The 22,474-nt window shown below is 49.8% G+C and overlaps 1 protein-coding gene across 1 annotated transcript in view; it reads right to left on the bottom strand.

Moving 5' to 3' along the window:
- Col22a1 (collagen type XXII alpha 1 chain) overlaps positions 1-22,474 on the bottom strand; it is a 214,016-nt gene that overhangs the window by 62,014 nt on the left and 129,528 nt on the right. The window contains exons 23-25 of the mRNA XM_029554999.1: positions 17,100-17,153; positions 6,471-6,524; positions 5,258-5,311 (exon numbers count right to left, since the gene is read on the bottom strand). Coding sequence (XP_029410859.1) covers positions 5,258-5,311; positions 6,471-6,524; positions 17,100-17,153 — 162 coding nt within the window. The remainder of the gene's footprint in view (positions 1-5,257; positions 5,312-6,470; positions 6,525-17,099; positions 17,154-22,474) is intronic.

The following is a 22,474-nucleotide window of genomic DNA, read 5'->3' as shown; positions in this document are numbered from 1 at the left end:
TCCTGGATGCTGAGCATGAATAAGGGGCTGAGCGTGGTGGGGAAGAAGGACCACGGAAGTGAAGTGCACTGGGTTTGATCACTGGCCAGCAATGAGGTGACCTGATGTACCTTCCATCGGGTCACTCCCAGGCAGGCCCAGCTGCCTTTTAATGTCAGGCCATCTTCTGATCTGACTGGACTGACTCACTAACCCCATCCATCCTGCACGTCCTTACGCAGGACCCACAATGTTCTTCACTGCAGGCTGTAAGTGCGCCCTGTAGAGCTTAGGAAAGTCCAGACACCGTGTTTAAACAGCTCACAGGGGGAACTGGGTAAATGGAAGGTGGAAGGGAATGCCCTCCACATAGTCTCCTGTCTGACCACAGTCCCCCCAGAACCACCTCTCTGTTGGCTATTCTAAGCCTTAGCCATGCTGGGATGTTAATCAGAGAGGCTCAGGAAGCCGGACCCTGCAGCCTATAAGAGAAGTCCACAGAGAGCAGCAGCAACAGCCATTGGCACAGGGCTCCGGGCCATCTGCATTCACAGCTGCACCCTGTCAATCACAGGCCAAGTAGCCCAGTTCCCCACCCAGGCTGCATGCTTTTCCACCACCGCAAGCCCAGCTCGATGAACTCTCAAGCCTGCCCCAGTTAGGAAAAACAAGGCTAGAGGGGAAAGAAGGGGAGGGAGAGAGAGAGAGAGAGACAGTAGAGAGAGAGAGAGAGAGAGAGAGAGAGAGAGAGAGAGAGAGAAAGTGAGACATACCTGTCCCCTTGCCTCCCCCTGACAGGACAGACCCTCCCAACTCTTCTTGGGGCCTCCCCGCTCCATCCCCTAGCAGGACCACTCCATCCCCTAGCAGCCTGTCCCCAGGAGGTGACCTTGGCATTGCTGTGGCCAGCCTGAGGGCATCCTGATTCTCCTACTGAAGCCCCAAGGCACTGCTGTACCTGCCAAGTAGCCCCTTTGCCCGTTTCCTATGCGCTTCCAGGCCCCTGCTGATACATCCTAATGAGGTAAGGTCCACACACAGCCACACAACCCCACCCAGAGGGGCACACACAAGAAGAAAGCGGGTGAGTCCTACCCGAGGTCCTGGCTTCCCAGGCAGGCCGCCTTCCCCAGGGTCCCCTGGTTCTCCCTGTAGGAAGGTAAAGCAGGGTCAACACGAAAAGCACCAAGTCTGGGTTGAACACCCGCATCTGTTGGTTCCCGTCCACCTGGGCATCGGTGGCTCTGAACCCTAATTCTTTGTGGTTAACTATGCCCACACTACCTGCTCGTTCCCTATTCCACAGCCATGTTTCTTGAAACACGAAACAGTGGACATAGCACTACTTTCCAAAGTACTTGATCATCCATTGTCCTCTGAGAGACGAGGAGACAAGTAGAGCTACCTGCGTGGTCTTAAATGGTGACCTCCCAAAGACTCCAAATCAACACACCACAGAGACCATCCCAAAAACCAACCATGGGATGAGCCTAGGTGTCCGTCAGCAGACGAATGAATAAGAGGAAGTGTGACATACGTTACATGTATGCACACATGTATGCATGTATATCCACAATGGGCTTTTATTCAGCCATAAAGAATGAAATTATATATGTTATTTTCTAGGAAAACAATGTAACTACAGATCATGTTAAGTGAAGTCAGTCAGATTTAGGAAAACAGATGCCATGTGCTCTCTCTTACTTGTGGTTCCTAGATTTCCTATAAATACTTACGATCATGGTAGGAGCCAGGCTGTGAGAAGGGATGGAGGTTACAGGGGAAGGACCCAAGGGAAGGGTACGAATCTAGTTGAAGCCTGAGATAAACTTCAATAATAATGTCCTTGTGAAACCCATCACTATGTACAAAGAACATACACAAATAAAATGATTGTGTATCCACACTTATTCTACATTTTGTTATGAGAAATCTGAGTCCATGTTTATCGGAAAAGAACAATGAATTTTCCCATAACATGAAACTGCCTTCGACAGTTGCCTCTCCAGGGCCGTGGCCTGGCACGCTGAACGGACACACATTACAATGAAAGAAGACAGTTTGTTTGTCAAAACTGCCCATTACTACTTGTTCACTTGATGTGTTTAAACTGTGAATTTAGCTTCCCATTTCTGGTATCTAACCTCTCACTTCCCTCCCTTCAGACCCCTGTTCTAATGAGCTCGGCTGCAGTATTTTTAGAACTGAAGTCTCCCACGTTGGTAAGGGTCACTGAAAGTTTGACTCCAGTAAAAATAAGATAAATACTTACAGCATGTTGATTTTGAAGCCCAAAGATTTCAGCTCCATCCTTGGTTATGTAAGAAGTAAACAGCTCTCCTTCACCTGACCTTGGAAAGTCAAACATTTCTCCTACGTCCTGGTCAAAGCCCAGGTGCTCATCTCATTTTAGAACTCAGTCATGAGGAACCTCCTTTGCTCCTGTGTTTTTGGTTCCCAAACTCTTTCCACCCTCTAAGTACTGACCTTGGAGCCGGGCAGGCCTGGTGGTCCATTCAGCCCATCCCTTCCAGGTGGCCCCTGGACCAAGAGAGGAAAGAGAGAAAATGAAAACAAACACGCAGGCAGGGAAGCCTCGTGGGAAGTTGTCTACAACCCGAAATACTACTCGAAAGCCAGACTGGGTTGCACGGGCACACCCACTTACAAGCTGTGTCCTCTCCCCACAGAGAACTTTCTCTGCTAGCCAGGCTTTCCTTCCTGCCGGGACTATACAATTAAGTCCCTCATGTCAACAATACCCTGGTTCCTTTCCTAGACATGCAGGTGAGTGAAGATGGAGGGAGGTCTGCTGAGCCTTCTGTCCAAGGTTTCTTCCTTTTCTCGGCCTCCAAGAGGCCATGGGGACAGTGCCACGTGCATTGCTCCTGAGCTCCTCTGCACAATCCTTTGCCAGTCTGCTTCATCCCTTCCTACCCAGATCTGTCCTTCCTCTCTTCCTTCAAATAAGCCAGTCCCCAGCTCCCCGCATGGCATCCCTGCCTAGTATTGCAAAGATCTTCACACTGTACCTTCTGATTCAACGTGCTTCCTTCACCCCCTCCAGATGTTACCCCAGCTGCTGTGTCCAGATGAGGGGAGGGATCCAAGGTGGAGTGGCCTCCCTGAGGTCACAGAGCAGGGGACAGAGCCTGCAGGGCCTCCTGCTTCATGCCTAGGACAAGGACCCTTCCACTAAACCTAAAATGCTCTATCATCTTTTTCCTGGGTCTTAAGTCGCATATCTTGAGCGCACGCACTCCCTTATGAAGACTGAAGGGAAACAGGGTCTCCTGACAGACTATCTCAAGGCCTAGCTCTGGGCAGCTATTAGTGCTATTTGAAAGGTGAATTTTCCTGTTTGTTGTCTGTTTCTGTACTTCGAGACATGGTCTCACTCTGTAACCCCAGCTGACCTGGTGCTCTCCATGCGGTTTAGCCTACCCTTGAACTCATAGCCCCTGTCTCAGATTACTGAGTGCTGCCATTACAAGTACGTGTCTTCAAAGTTCTTGTTTGGGGGACTGGAGAGATGGCTTAGCAGTACACTGACTGCTCTTGCAGAGGACCCGAGTTCAATCTCCAGCACCCACATGGTGGCTAACAACCATCCGTAACTCCTGTTCCAGGTGATCTGATGCCCTCTACTGACCTACATGGGCATTGCAAAACATGAGTGTGCTTACACACATGCAGGCAATACACCCATAAAAAATAATTTTTTTTAAGTTCTTATTTGTTTTTATGATCTTGTTGGTTCCTCTAAATCAGAATTTAATGATTTAAGACTGTCCCCAGCCTGGGAAGGTTGTGGGAAGTAAACAGAGCTTCCCCTCGCTCAGGTTTGCTGATCGTCAAGGCCACTGGAAGGGCAGGAGGAGGAGCTCAACCAGGGGCCAAGGTCACTTGGATCGATGGAATTGTGACTTTGACCAAGAGCAGCAAAGGCCGAAGGCAGAGCTGACCCACAGCCTCATCTTGAAACAACCATAATGTCTTTCAAATTCTTTTGCTCCGCAAACACCTCCACTCCTCTGGCTGCTCCTGCTCACAATGTGCAGTTTTGCTTTGGGTTCTGAGGCAGAGTCTCAGTATGTAGCCCAGGCTGACTCAGAACATGTGGAGATGCTCCCAACCAGCCTCTCAAGAGCTGGAAGTACAGGTATACGCCACCATGCCCAGACTGACATGAGCACTTTTAGATGAACTCATTGAGTCAGATGAGACTGATGTGATTAAGCTGCCCTCTGGCCCTGTCTCTCACGTACAGTGCTCACTGGTGACACTACAGTTGACTGCATTAAATCAATGCCTGTTGGCAACTGTGGCATTCACCTGGTGACCCACCAGGGCCACATCCGTTCACCTGAGCACGCATCCTACCCTGGCTTGGTGCCTGCTGCCCTCCAGCACAGGACCCTGAGGACAGCACGGCTCTGGCTGCTGGAGTGGCGGCAATCTCTTGTCCTTTCTCTTTGCTCTTCCATCAGTGCTCACCAAGGGCTCTATAGCCCACAGAGAAGGGAAACTGCTGTGTGCTGCACCCCTCTTCGGTGTCTGCGGACCCTGTTCATGCCCCGACTTTCCCACATGGCAGCTCCATGAGACAGAACTTGTCACAAATACATTCCCTGGAGTAAAGCAGGATCCCCAAGGACAGGCCATCAGGGATACCCAGCATATGATCTCAGGGTGACAGACTGCTCTCAAGTCACTCTATCAGTGAGCCCAGAGAGTCACGCACCTAATGCCAGCTCTCCTGTGGCATTCAAGCTGGTAGAGCACCACTCACAGGGCTCAGTAGACTTCAGAAGGCACCGGAGATGCCAGGTCTTCTCAGTGTACAGGTGGGAAACAGGATGATATAGATAAGGGTAGGATAGTGGCAGGATACCTCTGCTCCTGGGACTCACTGGGTATCTTAAGGATAAGTGATCACACTCTAATGGAAGGGACTTTTAGAAGTGTTTTGTGGAATAAGAAAAAGGGTGGTGACCTGAAGAAAGTGGGCCGGGAAAGGTGGGAGGCAGTTTGAGGAGGTAACAGGAGGAAGTCTTTGCAAAACGAAGGAGAATCAGCCTGTGTCCACCTGCACCCACCTGCACCCATCTGCACCCAGCTATGTCTGTCTGGGCCCTGGTGTGAAAGAAGGGGCTGCACAGGGAGTTGTCAGCTCTAGTGTAGTGCCCTGGGGTCGGGACACATACCTGGCTGTTACTGGCATGGGGTGACAGAGGAGAGGAAGGGGACATAGCAAAGATAAGCTGAGGCAACTCACCGCATGTCCGGAAGGCCCAGGTTTTCCTGGGAAGCCAAGCTCTCCTGGTAAACCCTTGAAAAGGAAAACCGGAAACTGTCAGTCTACTCAGAGATCAGACCGAGCCTTGTCCCAGCACCATGTCTGAAGGAAAACCGGAAACTGTCAGTCTACTCAGAGATCAGACCGAGCCTTGTCCCAGCACCATGTCTGAAGGAAAACCGGAAACTGTCAGTCTACTCAGAGGTCAGACCGAGCCTTGTCCCAGCACCATGTCTGAAGGAAAACCGGAAACTGTCAGTCTACTCAGAGATCAGACCGAGCCTTGTCCCAGCACCATGTCTGAAGGAAAACCGGAAACTGTCAGTCTACTCAGAGATCAGACCGAGGCTTGTCCCAGCACCATGTCTGAAGGAAAACCGGAAACTGTCAGTCTACTCAGAGATCAGACCGAGCCTTGTCCCAGCACCATGTCTGAAGGAAAACCGGAAACTGTCAGTCTACTCAGAGATCAGACCGAGGGCCTTGTCCCAGCACCATGTCTGAAGGAAAACCGGAAACTGTCAGTCTACTCAGAGATCAGACCGAGGCTTGTCCCAGCACCATGTCTGAAGGAAAACCGGAAACTGTCAGTCTACTCAGAGATCAGACCGAGCCTTGTCCCAGCACCATGTCTGAAGGAAAACCGGAAACTGTCAGTCTACTCAGAGATCAGACCGAGCCTTGTCCCAGCACCATGTCTGGCTCAGTCTCAGGTCTCTGACTCTGAAGATATCCTCAGTGCCAGCCACTGTGAAACAAAGACTTGCCCCGATCCACAGCTGGTGAACTCACAGCTTCCTGCTCTGCAGCGGCAGGCCCCTGCCATGTCCCAGCTGCCAACTCATAGAGAGAAAGCCTCACCTCCTCTGCCCACTGCTGGGTCTACCCTCCCCAGTACCTGCTGTGGGAACAGCTCCTGGTCATAACCACTATGAAAGCTTGAACAGACTGCCCAGCACACCCCACCTCCTAGTCCATGTGTAAAGATGGCGCCAAAGTGTTTGGTTGGTTCACAAGTTACTTCTAACTACTGGAGCCCAAGAGCCTGTCAGTGTGGAGACTTATGGGTATCTGTACCAGAGGTCTTCCTCCCTGTCTGGGCCCTTTACTCTTTTCTTGGCCAGAGAAAAGCCATTCACTGGTCACAGAACTAAGCTCCTTTGTGAGAGAAAAAACTCAAAGCCAGCCTTACCGGGGGGCCTCCGGGTCCAGGGGGCCCTGGGACACCAGGTGGTCCAGGTGGGCCCTGTAAAGAGAGTGGGAAGGGGGATTATAAAAGCACACAGAGAAGCCTCCTGGTACAGGTTGTCCTTTGAGAGAGAAAAGGGGTAGGGAGCTCGGTGTTGTGGTAGGAGTCCAGCTCCACCTGCTCTCTCTCATTTCAAATAAAAAGGCATAGAAACACAAAAGGAAAAGTTCTAAAGCAAATTTTTAAAAACACAATATACCATATTTGTGTGATGGGTATTTAACACCTGTTTTATCATCTATTCTGCTGTATGTTTAAATTACTTGAACATTTAAGGACTATACACACATATGTGCATGCAGGCACATGCACAGAGCGGTTATCCACTCCAACGGTGAGGCCTGAGGAGCCAGTGTAAAGAGGTGATGTTTTACCTAGAAGTTCTTGGGAGTAACTACAGGGTCTAAAAAGACACGTCCGTCTTATGTGCTTTTAGGTACGCACCCAGCATCCAGAGGTCACCAAGGAAAGAAGAGACAGGTTGCTAGGCCACCAGCCAGGGGTTGGTAGTAACCACACAATGCTGGGGACCCGGGAGAGGATAAGGATTTAGTATTGTGAGTATTTCCAGGGCCGCAGCAGCTCTTCCCAGTGACCCCTCCTCTTAGAGTTCACACGCTCAGGCAGATAGCAGTAGAGGACTTGAGGGGCTCCTGATTCTGATGGTTCCAGTACCTACAGAAGGCCTGTGCTTGCCCCCGCCCCTCTCTTGATGTGCCCCCCCACCTCTTTATCCTTGGATGTCTCTTCCCTCCTGAGGTGGAGTCCAGTTCCCCACAGGTACAGTCAATTTTCTGTCTTCTATTGTCACAGCCAGGGTAACTGTTTATCTCACCTTCACACCCTCAAGGATCAAATGTTCTCGTTCTAACATCTCACAGGGAGATTCCCGCAGAGCAGGACAGAGGGCAGGTACTCAGAAAATGCCAGAAGTCTCCTACTTTTAGGGGAATTTTTGCATTTGGAGAATGCAAAAAAAAAAAAAAAAAAAAGATAGTAAACGGCCACCAGAGGGCGATAAACACTAAAGAATGACAGAGACATTGCAATCACGAACTGTTCCCTTTGCATCCACCAGGTGGCGCATGTGAGTCAGGCCCTCAAAAACAAAGACGTGCATTTACAAATAGGGCTTTGCATGGCACCCTCAGTCTCCCTTAGACCTAGTGATTACAGAGGAATGATCTGCCATCACCAGAGATGTTTGCTGTGAACCAGAGCAACTGAGGAGCCACAGAGTTGGGCACTGGCTGAGTAGGGACCAATCCCCTCCTCCTTGGAGGACAAGGGCCAGTGAAAAGGCATCTAGGGTGGCTGCCATCGCGCCCCATTGTCCACTGCCCTGCACCCATGGGCTGCCGTCCCTCAGCTCTTCTCACCTCTCTGCAAAGCACATGCCAGGCTGACCACTGTCCCTCCAATCTCACAGCACCCTGGCCCTAGCCCAGCTTAACTGCCTTCCTAGACAGACTCATAGCATTCTGCTGACAATGGGTATGTTTCCTTTTCTTACGTACATGGAGTGTTTTGTGCCTTTCAAAATACTTGTCTCAGAAAGTGAACACCCTAGTGTCTATCTCTCTCTCTCTCTCTCTCTCTCTCTCTCTCGTTTGACAGGGTCTCTCTAGCCCTGGCCCTCCTGGAAGTCACTATGTGGACCAGGTTGGCCTCAATCTCACAGGATCTGCCTGCCTCTGCCTCCCAGGTGCTGGGACTAAAGGCGTGCACCACCACGTCCGGCTATGACCATCTCATCATTATTCTGACCCTGTTCTCGTTTTTCCTTCTTCCTGTAAATGCCCTGCTGCGGTTTCTAGTACTCAGTCTCCACAGCTAGAGCTGGTCTTCAGTGACTGTTGAGTAAGAAATGAAACCTCCAGTATTGACTGGCCCAAGAGGTAAAGCATCCTGCTGGAGGTCACACAGCTGTCCTCTCCAGGTGGAAGAGGAATATGGCTCCTGAAGGGTCCTAGAGTGCCATACCTGGATCACTGGCCATACACACAGGGACGGGGGGCCCCGTTCAGACTCCAGGGCAGTAGGCTTGGATTGCATGCTTAAGGTCAGGGGCTGGTAGCCCCGATGTTCTTCGGTAGGGGATCATTTGGTCACCAGCTCCATCCACATCCATCCCCACCACAGCCCTGCCCAGGTAGCTGTACTAAGACTATCTCAGGGAGGAGGAGTGCAGTTACACATGGAAAGCAGAACCCAGGAGAATCACCAGAGCTGAGTGTTCTGGCTGGTATTTGCACTGCCCAGGTTTTATCTCATTTTAGATCCCCATGCTGATCAAGGGAGGCAGCCCTTGATAGCCTGCATTGCAGAGGAGGAAGAAAAACTTGGAACAAAATTAACTGGGGTCCACAGAGTTGACTGGCATTGGGATAGCTCCCTCTAAACTGTTCTACCCACCCCAAAAACCCTGGACCCCAGCCTTGCCTTCACACAGGGCCCCTCAGGACATGGGTCATGCCCCTCCCCCACCCCCAAGCTCCATTCTCCTATTGAAGGAGAATCTAGAATCTAAATATAGGTTTGAGATCACTTACTTTAAAACCATAGACCCTGAATCCCTGATCCACACATAGCAGGGGCTTAATGAGGGTCTGCTGGGCTGCTGCAGTAAGCTCAAGCCTGGGAGGAAAGTCTTGGTAACTAAACCTCCCCACTGCGTAGCCGTGCGGAGGGGGAGAGGAAAAGGCCAGAAGCAGCTGGAAATGGCTGTCAGAGGGTCTGGAAGCTGCTCCCAGGAGACATCAAACAGCCTTCAGCCTCCATTTCCAATTTACACGGAGCATCTTGCAAGTCCAGGTGGGAAGGGGACGGACAACACAAAGCAGCAGTCAGCCTGCCCCGAGGGACCTGCGCTGATGGCCTGAGCTGGCTTCTAAAGGCAGCCGTGTCCACGGGCAGTAGGAGATGAGCATAAGCAGCTGTCTTGCCTCTGAAGCTTCTATCCAGCCTCTTCTTGCTATGGGACTCCTTGTGAAGCATGGACTCCGCTCTTACCATACCTCACTTAGTTTTTGACTCAGCCTCTGGGTAGCCATGAAGAGGGCCAACACCCCAGGTGTCAGAAGATAGTGCATGCCCTGGCCCTTGAGTCTCCAGGCAGGAGATAGTCACTCCCACACCAGGAAAGAAAGGCAGTTCTTCAAAGTTCTGACATTCCAAGAGCTATTCTTTCCTCCTGTGCCCTGTGATCTCTGGTTAGACGGACTGCTTGCTTATGTGCAAGTCCCTACAAGTGGGGTTCAGGGGAGCTCAGTGCAGCAAATGGAGGCTGTGTCTGCTACTTGCAGCCCTTAGGCAAGCACCTCGGCTTCCCTAACGCTACTGCTGATCTCTAACACCCCTCACACATATCTGGGAAGCCTATGTGGTGAGCAGCCCTTAGGCAAGCACCTCGGCTTCCCTAACGCTACTGCTGATCTCTAAAGAAAGAGGCCCTACACCCCTCACACATATCTGGGAAGCCTATGTGGTGGTGTCAGCAGGGAAATGGGCACAGAGCCCAGCAGCTGCAGCAACCACAGTGTGTGTTATTACTGTTTTGTTTTCTACCGTGCCATCTTAGCAGAGGGTCTGAGAACAGTCTCCATTAAGCATCTCTTGAATCGCATAGAATAATGAATATTGGGCAGCTTGGGAGGAGACACCCGACTCCAGGAAAGATCAGGGAGCTTGTCAAGGGCCATGGATATGAGAGGCACCTCCTTAGCCTGGCTAGCAGGGTTCACAGAGGGCAGACAAGGGTAGGCTCCCTGGCTCTGTGGTCAGAGAAAATCCCAAGCTCCCCAGGCCTGTCTCTGCTGTGAAGATGGAGGTTGTGAGGAGACTGTGAGTATTCAGACCCTTGGTTGGGAACTCAGTCCCAGCTGGGGTGGACCGAGAAACCACTGGGCTACCCAGCCTGCTGCATCCAGACCACACATGTGGACACAACCACACAGCATTTAGATCCAGAGCACTGTCTATCCCTGTCAGGGCTCCATTTGGGAAGAATGTGGACATTTCCTTGCAAGACTCGAATTTTCTTATGTTTGGTCAGTGGTTGTCCTTTGTCCAACCATGAGCGCAGCAGGGATGACACCTTTCTCTGCCTGCCTGGCCTTTCCTCTTAACCATGGCCCTATCACAGAGGAGGAATCTTGCCTGGTTTCCCTTCCAGAATTGTGGGTGCATCATGGTTGCCTCATACTACACATAACCACAGGCCACCAGACAGCAGAGAAACCCAGAATGGTCTACAGCTTCAACCCCTGTGTGCCAGGAAGATGGGGCCAGGGGGAGGCACAGCCCTGGAACTAGAGAGATGGGGTGGTCCATCTGCAGGAGAAAGATGTGGATAGAGAGTCCTGGTCTCAGCTGGAGTCTGCCACAAGTCCAGCCCTGCTAACAGCCCACTGGATGTTCAGGAAATCCAGACTTTTGGACACACTGCTCAATTACAACAAACAAACAAAAAACCCTTGAAAACTGAGAATTTAAACAGATTTTTGTAAAGGCTATGTAAATCAAATACAGCACATCTGTGGACCTAAGGTTTCTCAGGCTTGTTATCTATAGATGTTCGCTTTTCCATCCGTGAAATGAAAAAAAGTTCTCAACAGGTATAGGAGGCAGATGCTTGCCCCAAGAATGACAGCCCAGATGTGCTGAGTTCAGCATGGATGCTGTGTTTGTTCCCTACTGGCTAGAATGCCACGTCGTCATTCCCCTGAACCCACAGCAGGACCCAGACCCAGGACACAGCTCTCCTATTATTTTTGTTTGTCTTGGAGACAGGGTCTCATGTAAGTCAGGTCAGCCTTGAACTTACCACAAAGCTAAGGATGATCTTGAACTGCCAATCCTTCCTCCATCTTCCAAGTATTGGGATGACAGGTGTGCACCACACACTAGGTTTGATACAGTGCTGGGGACTGAACCCAGTGCTAGTGCTGGGGCTTCCCCGGTGCTAGGCAAGCACTCTCTGCACTGAGCCCAGGCTCAGACCTAGTATCCTAGCTCGTCCTTTTTCTGCCTGGCTTTGCACAGTGTTCCACAAGCCACAAAAGTTTGTCTGAGGACTTGGGGTACTTTCCTTCTGCTTTGATGGAAAAAAGCAGGGATAGGTTCCAGGACTGAGGGGCCCTTTGGGGCCCAGTTGTTCTAGACTATGTGGCTTCTCTGTCCCCTTTGAAACCTTCATGGGACAAGTTGCAAAGAAGCTTCAGGGGGCCAAGCAACAACGGCCTCTTCCAGAGTGTTGGTGAGTGAGACGCAGCATCAGGTCAGGGAGAACGAGCCTTAGGTGAAGGCTAAATAAATAACAAGATGCCAGGCTCCCACTGATGCCTTAAGGGCCCCCGAGGAAAGCCCAAGCACATCTTTGGTCCTTAACTCAGTGCTTTGCTTTAAGACATTCAGAGGAAGTTATTCATAGAGATCCAGTACAGCGGAGGCAGGGCTCCTTCAACACCTACTGAGTACCACTGAGCCCTCGAGGATCTCGAAGTGTCCAAACCTCCTGCCAGAAGATCACACTGTAATAGAATAAAGGAACACATGCCTGCGACCTTCTGGGGAAGACGTTAAAGATGGCTTAAATCTGGAGCAGCTGTGTTACTGGCAGCAAGGCATGCAGTCTCTGAAAATGTATAGTAGGTAAACTATTTTCTTTGCGGAGTTGCTTTGCAGAAAAGCCATGGGTTCCCACATGTGGAAGAGTTCAAGAAGTACTCAACGACTCTAATTAAAACTGAATGGCAAAGCTGCCCTGGAGTGATACCTGCCGGGTGGAGGCGTAGTGGGGAACATCTCAGGGGTCGACTGTAGCCTGAACACATGGGAGTGGGAGAGAAGATAGGCGCACTGCGAGTGGATGGAGTGGATGAGCCAAGGTCCAGTGATCATCCAAGGATGGCAACGAGCAGCTCAGGGTGCCCGGGACAGAATAATGCATCTGGGCTAAAATGGTCAGGCTTTGTCTTTGACGGAGGAACAAAACACCCAAAGTCCTTTAAAAGAGTGGCCTGAGCAGATGTAAGTGTAGAGAGACAGACTTCACCATCTACTCATCTACCGGTGAGTTGAGGCCCTGAGAGGAGACCAGCAGGCAGCAGAAAAGGCAGGAGCAGGCAGGAAGGCACAGGGCTGGCACTAGGGCAAGGTGATGAAGGAGAGGATGCGGGCGGGGGCTGACTGCAGAGTCCTGTGACCTGGTGACTCCCGGATAGGGGCCTGGGTCCATGGCAGTGGCTAACACAAAGAAGGGCTCTAGTGGAGACAGGAGGTATTGTGGAGGAAGGGACAGGTTTGTGACTGACATAGTGAAGGGCGGGTTCGGTTTTGATGTGGGTTGGAGAGTCTTTGGGGGAAGAGAGAAAGAATATAAGGTATACGAAGGAGAGGAGGAGTGCTATGAAGTAAGACGGACCGTGTGCAGAGTTGCTGGTTCATCCACTGTTGCTGGCCAGGCTCTCCAAGCAAGATGTTTGCACTTTCTAAATATGAGAAACTCTGTAAGAGAGGTTAAGAATGATCTCAAACTGCACCTGACCTTCTGGTTAACTCAAATTAGTACCTTCATTGCACATATCTTTTCTCCTAAAAGTCAAGTTGAACAATCTCCAAAACAGAATTACCATTTTTGTATCAATACCCAACTGGTGGACGTCCATATAAACCTAGAAGATGGAACAAAAGATCTTGTCTTCTATTTCATTTTCCTACAGGTACCTATCTGGCATGTAAGTTTTCTAGGGACAGAAATTCCCCTTCCTCTCCCCATTTTCCCAACCAAAAGAAATGCCTAAGAGACCAAGGATGTTCCATGTTCCCATCCCTTTTCAGAGATGAAGATATTAGCGTCTTAAGAAAGGGATGGGGATAAAGGAGGATGGAGAGAGGGGGGCAAAATCTATCAGCGTCATCAGCTTCCCAAGATGCTGCAGGCAAGTGATTCATCTTATTAGCGCAAAGACATGGATAGACTAGAGTTGGTGTGAAGCAGGCTTGGTGCTGAGGATAGAGCTCTGTGGTGCAGTGCCTGCCTGCTGCATGCAAGGCCTTGGGTTGATTCTCCAGCACAGCCAGCAAATAAAAACATCTACGGCTTTAGTTTAGAATGGCCTGGTCAAATTCTAGCACCGTCTAGTAGCTCAGTGAACTTTGCCTGCAAACCATCATCTCTCCAAATGTAGTATAAGTAAGGTAGATCATGATGTTGGACTCCAAGGTGGCATGTAAACCAGCCCAGAACCTGGGAGAACTTCACAAATGTTACTTCTCATTCTCTTTTGAACACTAATGAAGACTTCTAGCTAATTAATCAGACTATTAATGAGAGTGACAAATTAGCCAACAGATCTAAATGGTAACAAAATACTTGCCTGTTTTAATTACCACTAATGGAAACAACTAAGCAATGACTCTACATATTAATTAAATAATCAGTCCAATTATTATTAATGAAGCAGTATTTGATCCTGACACGGCGACTAAATAGCTATCTAATGTGATTAGTAGTCACAATGATGATACATAAATAGCCAATTAATCTAAGTATCATTAATAAAGAAATAGCAAATAATTACTTCTATCACTGTAGTTCTAACTGGAGTACATGTATGAAGTGGGACAGAATTTGAAGACACATGAAAACTGTCTGCATAGAATAGCACAGAAATCAAATTAATTTCCTAAGCAGGTGAGACATTTATTTCCTGGGGAAAGGTGGTTACAACTCGTCTTTCCCTAGGATGTAGAAGTTTGAGGGGTAAATGTGATCTCTGCCCCTTTGGGGACTTTCCGCACAGGCCTATGAGCACACACACCTACCCAGCTCTGGCGCTAACCCGCTCCCTGGCTTCGTTCCCTCCTGAGGGTCCTCACACTGCAGAGCACCAAGCACCACCTGTGCATAAGGTGGGAAGATCCCACACAGACACCCTTTTCCTTAGAACACTCCCCTCAAAGGATAGCATGGGTGGGCACACTTAGTTCTCATGGTCCACTGCTTTCGGAAAAGCCTGACTGGAACTGGAGGACCTGGTAGAGCCAAACGGGAACAGTGTGCCGGTTGTTTTACAGCCAATCTCAGAAAAGAGGAAAATTATATTTTAAGTAAGCCACCTTTCTCAGGCAATGCATGCCCTCCTGTCTAAAGTCACAGAAGTTTTTTTTTTTTTTTTGAGAAAGGGTCTCACTGTGTAACCCTGGCTGACCTGACACTCATCTGCCTGCCTCTGCCTCTGGGATGCTGGGATTAAAGGTGTATACTGTCAAGCCTGGCCATCAGAAGTAATTTTATCAGCAGTAAAATGTACCACTTCAACAATAAAAATGTTTAATTTTGCCATTTCCTACAAGTGGTGAGATTATAGAATAATAATTAACACGTGGAGCTCAGTGTCACAGCAGAACTTAGAAGGTGAGCTTACACAATACTGAATGGCAGCCACAAAAGCTGCAGAAGAATGTTTATGCTCCTACCCTGATTTCAGCTGAACGAAAACAGATTGTCTGACTGGAAAGCAGAATTCAACCATTAATTGCAATTTCAAGATTGAAAAGCTTCACACCTGTTCACAATGTGGAGCTGGTAACGTGGGCTTCATTTTTATGCTTAGCTAATTCCTAGACACAGCTAACTAGGTCCCTGGGAGCAAGACCTCTCTCTGCCAACCAATCCTTAGTTCAGGCCTTGGTCCCCTGCCTTTCATCAGAGTCCTACAACTAGATCATGATCACTGTACAAATCATCTGCTGTACCAAATGACTCCAGGATCAAACCACAAGATACAAAAGGGTACGTCAATACTCAGAGAAAGCCGGAATGTTTCCACCTGTCCAGTCTTCAGCGGCTGGGTCCCTGTTCTTCCTGAAAACCACAGTAACGGCTCTTACCCATGCCTCCCTGGACTCCGTCTACCCAGAGCCCACTCCAGGGCTCACCGACACAGCCTGTATACACGCCACACAACCGCAATGGGAGCTGTGGGGAACTGTCCTGTTGGTGCTGTCATTCCTCATCTGTTGGTCCTGCCTACCTGGATACAAAGAGAATCCAGGAAGGCAGTAAGATATCTCCTCCGCCTACGTCTCTTCCCGTTCCACTGGCACCTGGGTCCTCAGATGATAGATTCTGGCTATTTAGGTCATATACCTCCAGAGTAGAGTTTGGTATACACTAGGTACTTAGGAAATACAGGATGGAGAAGAATTAGTCAAGATGGGGGTGGGGGGGCAGGATGAACACATGGATGCCAAGCAGGAGAAAGAAAAGGTCAGGCCAGGAATGGTAGGGTACACGTGCATCAGGGAGAGCCAGAGGGGAGAATGGCAGAGAGCCAGACCAACTCTGCCTCTTCGTGTAGGCATGGCTGGCTTGAAGTAGGCTTTGTGTCCAACAGCAGTGACCCAGTCATTTGCCAGACAATACCAACTGTAAACTCCGTAACACATGACCTTCTTGCCCAATCAAGGCACCACTCACCATGCCCTACTGTAAACTCCATATGGCCTGGTGACCCAGTCCAGGGAACTGGGCAGTACCTACTAAAAATTCCATACCACATGGCCTGCTGACCCAATCCGTTCACCAGGCAGTACCTAGTTTGAACACTGCAGCCCCTTAGCCAATCAATAAACATGCAGTGTTGCTGACAAATCTCCTGGGGAAAGGTTGTGACATGTGTTTATAGCACCCAGCTCAGCAACACCTGGTATTCAGTAGAGAGCTGCAGGAAGAAAAAGGCCTCAAAATTCACACAGAAAGAAATGTACTTTGCCAGGCAGAAACCAGAGATAACAGTAAAGAAGAAAACCCACAGTTTAAATACTTTAATAGAACTACATTAATATGGAATGTTTCCTTCCATCTATTTTTTGAGACAGGTTAGCCTTGCACAGCACTGCAGGGGCTACCGATGAGCAGGCCAGCCATCCCACCTCATTGCAACATCTTCACGAACACTACGGATTTTATCACATCAGGTGATCTTACGGGTTTTTGAACTGGGGTCTCACTCTGTAGCCTAGGCTGGCCTGAGCTCACCATGTTGCCCAGCTCTTACACCGGAGGGAGGAAAGGGCAGGTGACCTAGTGACCTTTTGGTTTTTGTCTGTTTTCTGCTGGTTCATTTGTTTTCTATAATTGTGTTTTTAAATATTTATTAGTGTGTATTCATTTTACAGAGTGATGGATTTCATGGAGTTAATTTTGCTCAACCATATTCTATACTTTGACCATATTCATCCATATTATGCTCTCCTGCCCCTTCCCACCTCCTACTAACTAGTCCCTCTCCTCTTTCCAAATGGCTCCCTTTGTTATCATTTTGTACGTGTGCATGTGTGTGTACACGTGTGTATGTATGTGTATGTGTAAACAGGATTCCACATATGAGAGAAAACATATTTGTCATTCTGAGCCTTACTTTTCAGGAAACTGGATGGAACCGGTGGCCATTCTGTCAATGCTTTGATGGTGGTCACTACCAAGATGCTGGTTGTAAGTGGAGAGCTGCTAGCTGGTCACCGAGTCAGAGACAGCAACATGGAGGGTCTGAAGGCAGTCCTTACCTGTGGGCCCAGCGCTCCAGGAGGTCCTGGCGGACCAACGTCACCTTTCTTCCCCTGAGTGCAGAAGGGAAGGCAAAGTTAGCACAAACCATCATCGCTCAAAGCCCGCGCAGTAACGTTTCTCTGGAAATCCTGTCCAGCCAGGAGCGCCTTACAGAGAAGTAATGTAGGATCATCAAAGGGCCTGCTGCTATGCGTCTGGGGGGTCAGCTTTGGTTCCTTTCTCTGTAACTGACATTACAAGAGTGCGTGGACCGAATTCCTTGGAGAGCAAGGTGCAGTGAGTAAGGATATCTTCTTTTAAATTTTGTAATTTATTTTAATTTTATGCATATGAGCGTTTTGCCTTCATGTACATAAGTGCACCCGTGTCATGCAATGCCCATGGAGGCCAGAAGAGGGCTTCAGATTCCCCAGAACTGGAGTTTCAAATGGCTGTTAGCCATCACATGGAGGCTGGGAACTAAACCTGGGTCCTCTGCAAGAGCAGTCAGTTTGCTTAACCACTGAGCAGTCTCTCCAGTCCTGCCTAGGAGCATCTTACCCTGCCCTTACCCCTCAGTTCCTTTCCTAACAGATCAGATGGTGTTCAATGTCTCTAGAGAATATGGGCACACACACACACACACACACACACACACACACACACACAATCTCTCTCGCACACACATACACACGCTTCCTCATTTAATCTTCATAAACTGTAGCATCACACCTAATTTGTTTCCAAGTCTTGCTTTTAAAAGCAACATGCCTGGGCTGCATCCTACAGGACTATGTGGAAAGATTCCCCCCCTCTGACTTACACAGTCATATAGTGCTCACCCAAGGGTGAGACTGGATGCATTTAGACAGTCCCCCACCCCATGGATAAGTGGGTCAGTGAGGCTGTGTGCACCCCTCAGTGATTAGAATCTGTGCAGTGTGCACACTGGAGCTCTGCTGACATGGGCACAGGCACCCTCACCTCAGAAGCCATGCTTAAACAGGGCGGGATGTGCACTGATGTATTCGGTGAACAGAAAGAACGTAACAGGGTCTGCTGAGTGACAGACTGTGAGTTCTTTTGTTTTATTACCCTGTTCCTGGACTTCCTCCTGATGAAATAAAAGGACACTTTATAAAACCTACATATCTCAAGATAGCTTTGGAGGAAAATTTTTCTAGCTCTTCCTAGATAGTCCCATTTAATCTACTCAGCAAGAGGACCCTGTGCCCCTGTGTGGCAGGTGTTCGAGGCTCAGCGGGTATAGAAACCAAGCTTGCTTGTTACACAGCTGGATGGGGTACAGTTGAGATGCAGCCGGTTCCCCTGAATATTTCAGTGGTCCTGAACTATTCGCTAAGCTTGGACAGTGCTGTTAGAACAGCTGCAAGACGCTGGAAAATGCTCCCACTGAGTGACGCTGGCCTCTGCTCCTCCACTTCTGCCCCAGTCGTGCTACAACCCCGTCCTCCACGCACATCAGGCCTGCCTCTCCTCACACTGAGCCCAGCCTGGCTGCAGCTTTCTCTGACCTTTGTCTGCCTCCGTCCTGTCTTCCTTCGCCCACTCTTCTTTGTCCTCGGCCTCCTGTCCTCCTGTCATCTTCCTTCCCTTCCCTTCGTCCTCCTCCTGTACCACATGAGCACTCGGTGTTTGCTGAGCTCCCTGGCTGCTCTCACCCGTCACCTCCCCACAGCAGCACGCTTGCAAACACACGCAGTGGAGCACACAGTCCACACAGCGCGAGAGCTGGCAGTCCTCCAGAAACCACCATCAGGCGTGCTGATTTGTTAAGGACACACAGATTTTAGGGTTGCACAGGAGAGAAACTTGGTTGAGTTCCTTCCAATGGAGTCCCTGAAGCCTCAACGGATAGGCTGAGCCTGCTGTCGGTGAGTGGAGGCCGTACATGTGCTTCTCTCTCCTGCCTGCTCACCCACACTCCATTCTCCTCTCTGAAAGCAAGGGGGGGGCGGGCACCAACAGAACAAAGCCGTGGGCTCCGTCCACGCAGGACTCCTGGCTTCTGAGGGCGACAAGGAATGAACTGTGCCACTGCAACACACCCAATAAACACCGCCTGAGGGCGGAATGCAGAGGTGATGGAGATAGGAGGCTGCTGTGCAGGGCTTGGGAAGACTGCAAAGGAGACCTTCTGAAGTGATGTTCGAGGGAAGAGCCTCTTATAGAGCAACCGCATGCAGCAGAGGTAAGTGCTCAGAACAGATGCGAACAAGGCATCACCATACACCAAGATTAACGGAAGCACATGGCTGGAGGGAGGCAGGGGCCAGCAGAGAGCCCCAAAGGGCCTGAGGGTCCTGGACCAAGCAGGGCCACCCAAGGGGTCCAGGGTTTAAAAGATGGCATAAGGCTGGTCAAACCAAAGCCCTGGGGGCTCAGCACACCTCATCCTACCCACCATCAGCTCACCCCTTGTCCACTGCTGCAGCCCCCAGCACATACTATCCTTCACACCTCCCCCTCTCAGAAGCCAGGAATATATTTAAATCCATCAGTTTGTATCTCCTCTGCCCAAACACCATCATACTTAAGTCAGAGCAAAATTTGAATTTTGCCCCAGCGTGCCCTTCATGACCCCATCCCTGGACCCTTTCACGCCTCTGTACCCTCCTCCACCTCTTCTCGCCTCTACCTTGAACAGACCAAATCACCACACCCTCGAGGCCTTTCTTCAATCAGATTTCCCTCCACCTGCAGAGCTGCCTTTCCCAGGACCCATCTGGTCTCTGCTCAGACACCCTCCCACGTGTCTCCACAGCCCTGTGAAAATAGCATGCCCTCTGCCCACTGTGCCTTTTACCCTGTGGACAACCTTTAGTGTGTGATACCACTGACACAGATGTTTGTGTTATTTATTGCTTCCCTGCCCCTATTGGGATGCAAACCATTTGAAAGCAGGCACTGGCTGTGGTTTTGTTTGATACTCTACCCTGTGGGATCAGAACAGTAGCTGCCACATGGTGGATGCTCAGCGCACATTTGTGGGATGGAGAAATAAGCTGCCTTGGAGGTGGATATGATCCACAGCAAAAACCATGGTGGAGGGGAGAGCAGTGTGGATTGAAGGTGAATAATATCAAATACAAGGGCAGATGCGGAATGGTCATATACGGGCTTGCAGTGTATGCTGATCAGAACCTCTGGATTCATCCCTGGCACTGGACCACTTTACCCTGCAGGATATAGTGAGGTCCAGGCCAGAATGAGTTTCTTGAATCTTGCCAGGTCATAAATACCTTCAGATGTGAGCCAAGCCTAGGAGGCACTTGGTCTTACCTTCCTGCTGACTCTCTTCTGGTGACTGCAGATATAAAGGATTGATCATAAGAGAGCCAAGAGCCTACTGTTTTTCCTCAGGGAATGGACAAAGAGATATCTTTAATGTTCTATCTAGATAGACACTCCAGGTTTTTCCAGAGAGAATTGCTTGCTTTTACAAGATGAATAAACTATGTTCCCTCAAGGCCAGTGGGACCTGATGAATGATCACCAGAATTCAGGACCCAAGCCAACAGCGTTGCTCTGATGATGGAGTGTGTCATGGGAGGAATCAGAGAGGAGACAAAGGGATATGAAAGCCTGGCTATAGACGGAATAAAATGACTCAGATGAACATGCAGGGTATGGGGGCGTAGGGCATGAGCCTTATCTCCCAGACGGGGAAGCTGTGGGGTCTCAGCAGCTCTCTGCTTCTTTAGCAGGCCAAGACCTTGCATGAGGCATGCTCAGAGGATGTTGTGATGTAATAAGCTGACAGTGATAAGCTGTGTATGAAGCACAGGATAGGAGGGACCACCATGGCAGGACGTCAAATACAGCGATCTGGAGAGCAGCCGCAACGGCAGGCAAGAGGGCCACGGAGAAAAAAGAGCAATGCTCAGAAGTCAAGCACCCTGAAAACTCGGTTCTTCGGAAGGAAAATCCGAGGAAGTGGCAAGGGGCCAGGGAGACCATGGGAATCTGTGATCCAGTAGTGTCCCTAGGCAGCCTCTCTCCTGAAATGGGCAGAGTCTGGATCGTCCACAAAGGGGTATCACCCAGAGACACGCCAGGGTAACAATGCCCTGGCCAGTTGCCCCCTGAGGAGACACCTTCTATAACCCAGCCCTCAGAGCTGCCAGGTGCCTCTCAGTTCCCTTCTACCCGGGCCTGCTCCTGTGCCCACATCCTCCCTCCCAAACCTGCCAGGCTACTTGTGCAGCAGGTCAACCCTGCTAAGGGGAAAAAGCTCACTCTTCCCACCTCAAACACAGTCAGAAGCTCACCAGGTATAAGAAATACAGGAACTGTTTTACTTGAAGATTCCAGACCTGTGACCCTACTGTCCCCGTTTCAGTATCTAGTGTTCACGCCCCATCCCTGACTGACAGCTCGGATGGCTGTTTAGACCAGCCCTAACAGCCTCTTTGAACTTCTGGCCTCTGAGAGACTTTTCTGTCTCTGTAACACTCCCTCCCCTTTGCAACTTCTCCAAATCACACAACACGGTAATAATGCCACCTCTTCAAGGAAGGCCCAGCAAGAACAAGGAATTATAGGCAAAGTGGGGAAAAACAACTGTGATTCAGATTCCCTAATACAACCTACGAACTAACGAGCTGGAATTGCCAGGGTAATACAAAGCTCTGAGTGGGCCTCTGGACTTGATGCATGGATGAAATCAGTGGAATCTCTGTCCCTTTTCCAATCTCCTCCCTCTGTGGTAGGAAATCTAAGTCTATGGTAGATAGGGAAGGACGAGCTATATAACTTACCAGCTCTTAGTCTCACAATGTAAAAAGGTATCACCATTGTAATTACTTCAGAATGCGGTAGCAGAATAAATTAAGATTCACAAAAGTCACTTATAAAGTATGACGAAGTGTCGACAAAATAACCAAGCAATGACGAGAGAGAAGGAGACGACGAGGACGGTCACAGGGAAGACGTGCTGAGAGCAGGGTTCTGCCCTCCCAAAGTCCTGTGCTGGCTACAACGCCTAGAAGATTACATGAGGTGGCACAGTAAGTACTTGGTGGTGGTGGTGGTGGCGGTGGTGGTGCTGGTGGTAATAGTGGTAGTGGTGGTGGTGGTGGTGGTGATGGTGGTGATGGTGATGGTAGTGATGATGGTGGTGGTGATGGTGGTGATGGTGGTGGTGGTGGTGGTGATGGTGGTGATGGTGGTGATGATGGTGGTGATGGTGATGATAGTGGTGATGATGGTGGTGGTGATGATGGTGGCGATGATGGTGGCGATGATGGTGGCAATGATGGTGGTGGTGATGATGGTGGCGATGATGGTGGCGATGATGGTGGCGATGGTGGTGGTGATGATGGTGGTGATCGTGGTGGTGTTGATGGTGGCAATGATGGTGGCGATGATG

The sequence above is a fragment of the Nannospalax galili genome, unplaced genomic scaffold, assembly GCF_000622305.1.
Source record: "Nannospalax galili isolate Female #2095 unplaced genomic scaffold, S.galili_v1.0 scaffold525, whole genome shotgun sequence".
Lineage (NCBI taxonomy): Eukaryota > Metazoa > Chordata > Mammalia > Rodentia > Spalacidae > Nannospalax > Nannospalax galili.
The sequence above is the reverse complement of the archived record's forward strand: the minus strand, read 5'-3'. Positions and strand labels throughout refer to the sequence as shown.